General features: G+C 46.6%; 1 protein-coding gene across 2 annotated transcripts; it reads left to right on the forward strand.

Annotated features, from left to right (window-relative positions):
* The first annotated feature begins 3688 nt into the window (after positions 1-3688).
* Positions 3689-11419, forward strand: LOC311354643 (ras-related protein Rab-6A). 2 transcript variants are annotated; one of them, XM_084474460.1, is made up of 8 exons: positions 3689-4003; positions 5225-5283; positions 5710-5763; positions 6847-6952; positions 7341-7452; positions 7808-7901; positions 9051-9117; positions 9750-11419. In XM_084474460.1, exons 1-8 carry the CDS (start codon positions 3934-3936, stop codon positions 9812-9814), a joined length of 627 nt encoding a protein of 208 aa, XP_084330586.1. In that variant the 5' UTR covers positions 3689-3933; the 3' UTR covers positions 9815-11419. The 2 variants fall into 2 exon arrangements, with proteins under 2 accessions (XP_084330586.1, XP_084330587.1); XM_084474461.1 differs by lacking the exon at positions 7808-7901 and adding an exon at positions 8255-8348.
* Positions 11420-11822: the final 403 nt, after the last annotated feature.

The raw sequence follows: 11822 nt of genomic DNA on the forward strand, positions 1-11822 counted from the left end.
TCAGCCACTGCTGCAGAGGGGGATAACGATAGAACCATGGCAGTACCCCTCTTCTCCTCCCTCAACCCCCCCCCCCCCCCCACCTCCTCCTTCTCCTCTCCCCCAACCCCCTCCCCTGCCCCATGCGGTCCTCCCTGCCTCCCCCCTCCCAGTGTGTCAGTGTACCCCCACCCCCCACCCCCCCACCATACCTTCACACATTCTCTCTCCTCTCTTCCTTATCTGGACATTGATGCCCCCCCTGCCGCCGCCCCCCCCCCCCCCCCCCCCCTCCACACACACACACACACACGCAAACACACCTCCGTCTCTCCCTCTCTCTCTCTAGCGCAATCTCTGCCTCTAAAGCTTTCTCGCTATGACTCTTTCCCTCTCTCTCCCTCCCCCTCTCGTCCCCTGTTTTTCTCTCTCCCCCTCTCCCCCTCTCCTTCTCTCCCCCCTCTTCCTCCTCCTTCCCCTCTCTCCTCAGAGAGGAGGCTGTGTGGAACGTAGCAGTGACATTGAGAGCTCATCACTGTGAGTAATAGCGCTGGTGTTTTTATGGGGCTGCTTCATTCTGAATCTCCCGTGGCCCCGATGGATGAGGCAGACTACCCACCATATTATATTCACACCTTCATATCGAAGAAGCACATCCGTACACTGTACCGCATCGATGTTCAACTCACATGTTCGTATGTAGGATAACATCTGTATACTGTACACACGGAGATATTCTATTCACACGTTCATGTTGAAGAAACACATCTGTATACTGTACACAGAACTATATTATATTCATCCATTCATTAGGAAGAAAAAATCAGTGTACTGTACAGACGATGATATTCTATTCACACATTCATATGTGAGAAAACATCTGTATACTGTACACACAATATTTTATTCACACGTTCATAAGTAAGAACAAATCCATAAACTGTACACACAAAGATATTCTATTCACACGTTCATGTCGAAGAAACACATGCGTATACTGTACACAGGACGATATTCTATCTACCCATTCATCTGTATGAAAAACATCTGTGTACTGTATACACAATATTCTATTCACACGTTCATATGTGAGGAAACATCTGTATACTGTTGTACACACGACAATATTCTATTCACACATTCATGTGTATGAAAAACATCTGTATACTGTACACAGTACAGTATACATGTTCACTGATAGAACAACTAAACACAGACACTAACGACGATCCAAGGATGGTGCAAGGACGTCAGAATCTCCCGGGACACGTTCTGTTGACCCAACTCCAAGGTCATGGCGCCATAGAACAATGACCAGGTAAGCAGGCTGTTGTTTTCCAGGCTGTTTTTGTTGCCATGGAGAGGATGGATGGCGAAGGATGGAACCCAGAAACCCACAACGACGCAATGCTTCCTCTACACTGAAGCATTGATCTGTAGGTGTATCCACACTACAGGACAAGACCTTGTGTGTGTGTGTATGTGTGTGTGTGTGTGTGTGTGTGTGTGTGTGTGTGTGTGTGTGTGTGTGTGATACAGAGAAAGAGATAATGAGGGTTGTGTTAGCTCAGCATCTTCAGCAGGAGGGCTTTGGAGGGTTTTCCTCCCGACCAAGGACATCTGGTGAGGAGAGGAGAGAAGAGGAGAGAGGAGTGGAGGATAGGAAAGGAGAGGGCAGGAGGAGGAGAGAGAAGAGAGGAGATAAGTATAGAAGATGCTCAGGAGGACGAACTGTGTGAGCCTCTCTTTCTCTCTCTCCTTCTCTCTCTCACTCCTTCTCCCCCTCTTTTTCTCCCGCCTCTATCCCCCTCTCTCTCTCTTTCCCTCTCCCTCTCTTTCTCTTTCACTCTCCCCCTCCCTCTCTCTCTCTTCTCTCTCTCTCTCTCTCTCTCTCTCTCTCTCTCTCTCTCTCTCTCTCTCTCGCTCTCTCTCTCTCTCTCTCTCTCGCTCTCGCTCTCGCTCTCGCTGCTCCGGAGCAGAGGGTTCACGGCGAGATGTGGCAGCGAGAGAGAGCGAGAGGCGCAGGTGTGTCATCACTGACCTCGCACGGCCAATTCAAGCGTGGCACACTGAAAACACGCTTCATTTCCACCTCATTTCATTATGCCTGTACAGCCTCATCGTTCCCTCGTTACCACGGTTACCTTCATTTGGAGGGGGGGCGTCCTGTATCAGTGGGCTTTAAATAGTCCTATACTGTATGTGCATAAGGTCATATAATATAATGGAATAGAATAAATACAGCAATGTAATATGGTATAATATACAGTATAATGTATTGTAGTATAATATAATATGCTATGTAATATCATATTATATTATATGCTAATCATATTATATTATATATTATAATGTTATGTAATGTAATGTAAGTAAATGAGAGGTTATTATGAATCCAGAGTCATGAGGTCATTGGTAGGACAGAGCAGAGGCCAGAGGTCAAGGGAGGTCAATGCCCTGCTCTCTGTTAAAATTACGCAGAGACCAGGAGAGTAGATGTTCACCTGCTAAACACACACACACACACACACACACACACACACACACACACACACACACACACACACACACACACACACACACACACACACACACACACACACACACACACACACACACACACACACATGCACACACACTAGCTCTCTCTCTCTCTCTCTCTCTCTCTCTCTCTCTCTCTCTCTCTCTCTCTCTCTCTCTCTCTACATATATACCCATATTCACATCAGGGCTCATTAATCTAGCAAGCAGAGTCTCTTCGCCGTGGGAGAGTTTAAGGTTCTATGCACAACAAACCATGATAGATGCTAAAGCATTACATCAACATTATTACACATAAGCATTTGAGGCGATGTTTCCAAACAGCAAAATATTCAATAAACGGTAGCCAGAAATATACATTGGATATGAAATTCAACATACCCTGTTCGATGGGGGGTTAAAAAGGGGGGTATTTGTATTTTGTCATTAAATGTTAAATAATGCATTTTAAGTAGGTCAGGTAGAACACTTATGCAACTGAACTGATTTTTCTTTTATGCTTTCTTCAATCCCTCAGAAAAAAGGTTACTGTATGAAGACCATCATTTTCCAGTCAACAAAATATGATTTACCACTTACTTTCTAAACCATCAGAAAGGCAAGGGCTGCCTCCCTCAAAGCAAACAATTAATGATTGCATTCATGCAGAAAATACAGTTTTTTATGAATGCAGGTTGCACACGATTAATGCACGGTCATAGCATTAACAGTAGGCTACACTAGATTGGATTACACGTCTAACTGGGAGCTATGGCGCCCTCTGTCGGCGGAATAAAATAACAACACAGCCTACACGTTTACGGAAGTTGAATGTTTCTCCATCGTTTTCCAGTCCCTTATACAACTTTACATACAGATATGCTTTGTTTTATTCGAATTTTTGCTATATTACATGTTACCAATACTAAATGGTGACCATATATCCCGGGAGTTTAGTAAATGCAACGATTAAGGTGTGTACCCGCATTGACCTGTAGAAGACAGTGTCCCGTCAGGAGAGAAGACTCCTGCAGAAGAAGACTGATCTGTGAGCAGTGTTGCCAGATTGGGCCAGATTTCCCAGCCCAATCTGGCAACCCTGGCTGCAGCGCCCTGCAGTCAGGGTTGCCAGATTGGGCGGGAATTCCGGCCCAATCTGGCAACACTGTCTGTGAGGCAATCCACTATTCCTACCCAGCTAGCAGACATGTCATCTGTCATGGTGACTCCTCCGCCGCAGTAGCTTCTCTGTGCCCCCCGCCGAGAATCTCTCTGGGACTCACAGTCAAAGCAGCACACCATCCATCCCCAGTTTGGCCCAAACATAAAACTGTCAAACCCCGCGACGCTGCGGACCCGAGAGACTTTGATCCCAGACCACTGGGGAGCTAGTAGCGTTAGCCGCTAGTGAGCTTCACAAAGTCCGACAGAAACATGTCCGCGGCCGGGGACTTCGGGAACCCTCTGAGGAAGTTTAAACTGGTTTTCCTCGGGGAGCAGAGTGGTAAGTTCAGTAAACCCCGCTAGGGATAGTTGATCTAATATGTCGTCCGATTGAATGGGTTTGAAATGGGGGCGTAGAAGTAGAGGGACGATTAGCGGCTAAGCTAACTCCGTAAAGTTGGAATAGTGTCAGCTGTTTGTGGCTAGCGGGCCACTAGTCTGAGATCCATTAGAGCGACATGAATAAATAATGGCTTTTAAAGTTTCCGACTTATTACGATATCTCTTGAAATCATATCACACGTATTTTGTATTTTTGACGCGTGGTCATCGATGATGCTTCATCGGGTTAACACCTCTATGACAGGTGGGTTTCAGTGAATGGCCGATCATTTCACTACTAGATGAGTAATGTGTAGTCAGGTGAAGACCATCTTGAGTTAAGTGTGATATCTGTAAGGTATGATGTCCACCTGGTGAATGAGGGATAATCAAGTGGCCCGGCGGCATTCCTGAGCCCCATCCCGGGCTGTCGGGCTGGTTCCTGGCTGTCTTTATCTTCATCTTCATATTGTATATCATATTGTATTAAGAATGTAATCCATCTGGTTTGGCACTGCAGGCCAGGTAAATAGCAAACAACTCACCCATACTACATAGTGAACACTGCAGGATGGAATAGAGTCATGCCATCCTGTGAACAAACAGTTGATGTTACAGAAGTCAACATTCTAACCAGGAGAATAGACTTTGTAGAACAGCCCAAGGCAGTTTAAATTGAAAAGAGAAAAGGGCTAAATGCCCTTTGCCCTGTAAAACTAAACTCCTGGGGCATCAATGCCTTGTAATTATGACTGTCACTTGAAGGATACTCCTAGTCAGAGAAACATAGCTTCCAACAGTTTAACGTTAGAAGGGAAGTCTCTCTCTACTGACTGACCGCCCTGTACTTGATCATTTAAACAGTTCAGTTGTGGCACCGGTAATTCAGCTTTTACTAACTGGTCTAGCCAGCACAGACAGCACTTTCTATCTGTCAAACTTCTTCTGATTCAGTAAGTACACACAAGCCTCTCTTTACCAGCTGTTATTCGAAGGCAGGGTCGTGGGGTGGGGCAAGATGAGAGTAAGATAATTTAAGGTTTTCCATCACATTCCTTAGCTCTGCTGTCTTTGTGGACTACCTTTATAGAATACATCACTTACTTTATAATCTAAATATGTTTGGGAAACTTGTATTTAAAAGCAATAGTTTATAACTCATATTTTTGTTTGTCTTTAGTGGGGAAGACCTCCCTGATCACCAGGTTCATGTATGACAGCTTTGATAACACATACCAGGTGAGGCCGGCTGTTACACTCAGAGAAACATCCACTGTTACACTCAGAAACATCCACTGTTACACTCAGAAACATCCACTGTTACACTCAGAAACATCCACTGTCACACTCAGAGAAACATCCACTGTTACACTCAGAGAAACATCCACTGTTACACTCAGAAACATCCACTGTCACACTCAGAAAAATCCACTGTTACACTCAGAGAAACATCAACTGTTACACTCAGAGAAACATCCTATTCACTGTTACACTCAGAGAAACATCCTACACACTGTTACACTCATATAAACATCCTAAACACTGTTACGCTCATAGAAACATTCTACTTATTGTTACTCAGATAAACAACGTCATCCGTGTAGCATGTCCATATTCAACACCATGATGCCGCCGTCTCACGTTATCTCATATGTTTTATTTCAGGCGACCATCGGAATAGACTTCCTGTCCAAAACGATGTACCTTGAAGACAGAACGGTAAGTCCAGTCTTCATCGTCAGTCCCTCATGATCCAAGTTGTATTTTTTCGGACACTTCAAGATGCAGACGGCGTTAGGCTAGGGGGGCGACTCTGAACAGGTCTTCCTGAAACACAGACCTAGACTTATTTACCCCCCATTTAAAGCATTTAGCTCTCATTCAAATTCTCGCTGTATACCTGCCGGTATACAGTGTAACCATGGTAACGTTTCCCTTGCCAACTTCTGCTCCACACTGGGCTCTGATGTCATGGTGGTGGTGGTGGTGGTGGTGGTGGTGGTTGTGTCGGAGCAGCTGGGGTGCTGGGGCGGGACAACAGGGCTCATCTCTCCTGTGATTGGCTCACAGACCAGTCACTTTGTTTAAATTAAAAGCAACTTTTCTCTTCTCCTTTCTTTCCACACATGAAACTCTATTCATTCATTGGTTGAAATGTAAGACCTTACTTGAGCAGGCTGGGAGGCAAGTGAAGGCAGACTATTTTATTTGTGTTATTTTGATTTGATTTTTGATCCCGTCCGATGAGATCTCTCTCTCTGGATGCTACCTTATCACCTGCATGCTATCTCTACTCTCTGCCAAGCTCTTTCTCTCTCTCACTCTCCTGCTATCTATCTCTCTCTGTCTCTGTGTCTATCTCCCCGTCTCTCTGTGTCTGTCTCTCCCTAGCTCTCTATCTCTATCTGTGTCTATCCCTCCCTGTCTCTCTATCTGTGTCTATCTCTCCCTGTCTCTCTCTCTGTCTCTCCCTGTTCCCTCATCTCTAATCCTTCCATTCCTTGTTCTTGATGTCTTCATACCATTATTCCTATAATTTCTCACATCGGTTCTTATCATTTTTCTTTTTGTTTTGCTGTTATCCCTCCTCCCTTTCCTGCTCCTCTTCCTCACTCTTCACACTCCCTCTCCGCCTCACCCCTCCTCCATCTCCTGCCCCTCCTCCTCTTGCCCCACCTCCTCCTCCCCCACCTCCTCCTCTTGCACCTCCTCCTCCTCCTGCCCCACCTCCTCCTCCTCCTCCCCCACCACCTCCTGCTTCTCCTCCTCCTCCTCCTCCTCCTGCCCCACTTCCTCCTCCAGATCCGGCTCCAGCTCTGGGACACGGCTGGTCAGGAGCGTTTCAGGAGCCTCATCCCCAGCTACATCAGAGACTCTGCTGCCGCCGTGGTAGTGTACGACATCACAAGTGGGTGGAGACCAGCACGCACACACACGTACACACACCTACACACGTACACACGCACACACTAGCTAGTACATGAGCTACCCCTAGTGGCTGCGTTGGTTATGGTTTCTGGCCCAGGAGGAGACATGGTAGCGTTGTTATGAGTCATGATTCTGTCTCTGCACCCTGCTGTGCTGTGAGGAGCGACACGCATCCCCTGGTCCCGCCCAGCAGGGGTTCCCAGCCTGGGCCAGAGGGCGTGGACCGGAAGCTGCCAAACCAGCAGGGAGGATGGCTCACACGAGTGACTCATGATGAGGCACAGCACAGGCGAACGCATCATCACTTCCTGTCACTGAGCAGCCTTCTCCTCCTCCTCCTTCTCCTCCTTCTCTCCTCCTCCTCCTAGATGTCAACTCTTTCCAGCAGACCACCAAGTGGATTGATGATGTCAGAACCGAGAGGGGAAGTGATGTCATCATCATGCTGGTCGGAAACAAGACAGACCTGGCAGACAAACGGTAAACCCTTCCTCCTCATCATCCCCCCCCCCTTCCTACTCCTCCTTCTACTCCTCCTTAAACTACTCCTCCTCACCAAGGGAGATCACTTATTAAGTCATTGATTATTGTTCCTGTGGGGCAATCAATACCCTCTTCCTCTAACCTCTGTGGGAGGCGTGCACACACACACACACACACACACACACACACACACACACACACACACACACACACACACACACACACACACACACACACACACACACACACACACACACACACACACACACACAGCTAGATGTTTGTACCTATGTGTGTGTTTACCTATATTTGTATGTACCTATGTGTGTGTGCTGACCACTGTGTCCACCAGGCAAGTGTCTATAGAGGAGGGCGAGAGGAAAGCCAAGGAGCTAAATGTAATGTTTATAGAGACTAGCGCCAAGGCAGGCTACAACGTCAAGCAGGTAAGAGAGCCGCACGTCAAGAGAGAGTTGTGCTCTGACCTCCTGCTGTGGACACAACCCCTGACCTCCTCTGAAGGTCACCATGACAACCAGAGATCATCATCGATCAGAACCTGTAAAACTATTTGGTCACAGGTCAGGGGTCGCAGACTCGGCAGGAAGGAGCACAACTTGACCGTCTCTGTTAACACACTCACCTTGTACCCTGTGTGTGTGTGTGTGTGTGTGTGTGTGTGTGTGTGTGTGTGTGTGTGTGTGTGTGTGTGTGTGTGTGTGTGTGTGTGTGTGTGTGTGTGTGTGTGTGTGTGTGTGTGTGTGTGTGTGTGTGTGTGTGTGTGCTCGTGGCCTTGCAGGCAGATAACGACAGAGGAGGGCGAGCAAAAAGCGAAAGACATGAATGTTCTGTTTATTGAGACAAGTGCAAAGACAGGCTACAATGTCAAACAGGTAGTGTGTGTGTGTAGCCTGCTTCCATTGTGCATGTGGGCCTTGATGTGCTTCCTCGTGTGTGTATGGGGGAGATTGATTTTCAAACTTGCAACCTGCTACAAACCGTCTCCTGTTGAGTGACGTTTCAGAGCATTGAGAGTTGTAAACTAATAACCCCCCGCCCACCCTCAACTGATCGATTGATGAATTGATCGATTGATGAATTGATGTTTGATTGCTAAATGTGTTGCTGTAGTGAAATCAGCATGAAATCACCTCCAGGTTAAAGGTCATCCTCTGCTTGTGTTGATTGGCTTAAGCCTGGTCTATACTTATCCTTCAGCATGTCCCAAGCTGTGCTCTGATGTAGACATCTGTACCAGACGTGCTGCTGGTGAAGTATAAACCAGCCCTAACGCCACATGGTTTAAATCATTCTTCATCAATCATCTGACTGCGCTGCCTCCTGTGATGCAAGGTCGCAAAACCTTGTATCCCAACAGCAGAGCGCGTAGGTCAGAGGTCGGGGCCTTGCCTTACTATGGCCTGTTCACTCTGCTCTGCCGGACGAGGTCATTGGGATGCTGGTTCAGGGCTGTCTTGACTCATTAGCAACACTGACAGTAGAGCTCTGCTGAGGTTTTGGAGACGTAAAGCTGTGGTTGAGTCTGATTGTGGCTGAGTCAGTGTGTGATATGCTTCCTGCTTCCCCCCCCGCAGCTGTTTAGACGCGTGGCAGCCGCTCTGCCCGGGATGGACGCCACGCAGGACAAGAGCAGAGAAGACAGTATCCTTCTGACCCACACTGCCCCCTGGTGGGTGGGGACAGGCGCTTCTCTTCTTAGTCCATGTGGGGAAAATAGTAGCAAATCAAATGTTTTCAAATCTAATGTTTTCCACTCCACTGACTTTCCCCACACATGAATTACCTGGGGAGGAACACCTGCTTGTTCAACCCTATGGGCTGTAGACACTACGTTATTCTATACTTTAGACCCTATTATTGTCCATCAAGTGTGCGAAGGGAACTGCTTATATCCATTTATGTTCTTCCTCCACCCAGCTGTCAATCAACACAGATGTGACATCATCCATCTCTCCTCATTGCCGATATGTGCTTTGGTTTAGTTATCTTGTTACCATTTAATTTTTTACATTTTAGGGGAAGCCGAGCTTCCCTTGCAGTCTTAGAGAAATCGGCACCGGTTAGGGTTCATCTTTCTCTCTGAGGCCTACAGGTAGGGGTTAAGGGTCATCTTGCTCTAGGATGTCTTCAGGTCAGGCTTACAGCAGACTGTTTGATGAGGTTTGGGGATAGTGTGTGGCTCCAGACCAGAGGGTTCCGGGTTCTATGCCCTGTCTTCAGAGCAACATTGTGTAGATTTGTATATAGTTTTCCTCAACCCCGCCTCTCCTCAGTGATTGACATCAAGCTGGAGAAGCCACCCGATCAGCCAGTCAGCGAAGGAGGCTGCGCCTGCTAAGCCCCGCCCCTGGATCATTCAACACTGCTCTGATGTCTTCTTCAAGCCTGTCTTTATCTCTCTCTCCTGCTCTTCACCCCCTCCCACCCAGTCTGAACCATGACACTACTCCTGGTGTTCCCCTACGAGATCAAACCTTCATGTTGTTAAATGTTAGCCACGCCCACTGTAGATTGACCAATGGATTGTCACCTGGATGACTTTATGCAATTCTTTGGAAATGAGTGTTTACAATATGTAAGCCCCGCCCCCTTTATATTGACCGTCAAACGGGGCTAGAAGCAGAGCAGGCAATACTCGTCGTCTGAGTGACACTGAGCTCCGAGCTTCACATAGGCTCGCTTCACGAGACGATCAAAACGTTAGACATCACAAGTCACTCGATCTGGTGTGTGCTTATGTTAAGCTAAAGTAAAGAATTCACAGTACGTATACACAAACGCTGTGACCTTGTTTGTGCTGACAACTCATTACTACAAACAATATTTGTTTCCATACTTATTTTGTAGCGTGTAAGACGAAGTAGAAGGTGATGGAAGATTGCCGTCCGTCCAGAGCTCAGACATAGGTTAGGGTGTGGGCGGTGAACAAGATTGCCGTCCGTCCAGTGCTCAGACGTAGATTAGGGTGGGGGAGGTGAACAAGATGGCAGTCCGTCTAGAGCTCAGTCGTAGATTGGGGTGGGGGAGGTGAACAAGACGGCTGTCCAGAGTGGAGACGTAGGTTAGGGTGGGGACGATATGGTCTCCGTATGAGACTGCAGCTACTACACCCTAATGACTCACCCGGTCACACCCCTACCCTGCTGCAACACACACACACACTCAAAGACACAACCCCCCCATCCACACACACAACTACACCCCCCTCCCCCCCCCCCCCCACACACACACACACACACACACACACACACACACACACACACACACACACAGAACCACACGAGGGCAATATAAGGTTATCTCCTCATAGAAAGGTTTAAAGTAAAACTGCACCTTGGCTGCCATTTTCTACATTTATTTTCTCTTTTTTTCAAAACTATCCCTTTTTTTTCTTCAGACAAATATATTAGAGGAAGTAATGTTGGACGACTAGGGTGTAAGGAGGATGTTTCACAATAAGAGTCCTAATGGGAGCCGAAGCCAAGGTAAAGATAGTAATCATGTGTGAGTAGAGTACTCTAGTTCGGTCCTGTTTGCTATAGAGCTGTATGAACACATCAAAAAATGTTTGTTTTGTTTGGCTTTGTTTTGAATATATTTTTGTTAGTGATTATACTACACATTGTATTTAATCCATAATGACTTGTAATATTTATTTCTACTGGGTTCCTTTTCTTTTTTTTTTATGGCTGTTAATATCTTTTCGATGATCCTAAAAAGGATTTACTAAATTCTGTAATCCTGCTCTACTCTGCCGCCGGTGGAACTGCTCTATGTACCGCCTCTGCGTCGCCTCCATCACGGCTGGAAATACACACTGCGATGTGTAGGAAATAATTTCGGTAGCTTCGTTGATTCATTTAGTCCTTTAATGTTTCTGTCTGTAATGGTTTTAAATTGAAATAAAAAACATAAGCACATTTGTCATTGCTGCTGAACTAAATCCGTCTCTGGGACTTGTTTACATCTGTAGTGTGTTATAACGCAACAACAAGTAAAATGTATTGGTTTTAATATGTTTAACTCCATTTTAAATGGAACGAAAGGCTTACCAAGACGATTGAAAGCTGTAGGCCTACGTTGACCAGACCATCATAACCCTAACCTCCAATGACATGATGGAGGTAAACTACCTTCTCTCCAAGCACGGCTAAAGGTAACCCTTTAACGCGTCTTTCTGTGTCGTCTGTCTATTTTAATTTGCTCAACGTGTTTTGAAAGAAAAGAGAAAAACTATCAAGTTAAAGGTAAAGATCGATCCATGAAAGTCGACCACCAGAACCTCGATCAGCGGTACCTCCGCATCGATGAGGGTGTGTCCGTTACCATGACAACCCTTCACGAAG

The sequence above is a fragment of the Micromesistius poutassou genome (assembly GCF_964030765.1).
Source record: "Micromesistius poutassou genome assembly, chromosome: 10".
Lineage (NCBI taxonomy): Eukaryota > Metazoa > Chordata > Actinopteri > Gadiformes > Gadidae > Micromesistius > Micromesistius poutassou.

What these genes read in the sequence shown, in the direction of transcription:
- LOC311354643 (XM_084474460.1), top strand. Translation starts at nt 3,934, where the DNA reads ATGTCCGCGGCCGGGGACTTCGGGAACCCTCTGAGGAAGTTTAAACTG. An exon ending in TGTACCTTGAAGACAGAACG is followed by an intron (nt 5,764 to 6,846) that starts GTAAGTCCAGTC and finishes TTCCTCCTCCAG; the next exon opens with ATCCGGCTCCAGCTCTGGGA. An exon ending in CAGGCTACAACGTCAAGCAG is followed by an intron (nt 7,902 to 9,050) that starts GTAAGAGAGCCG and finishes CCCCCCCCGCAG; the next exon opens with CTGTTTAGACGCGTGGCAGC.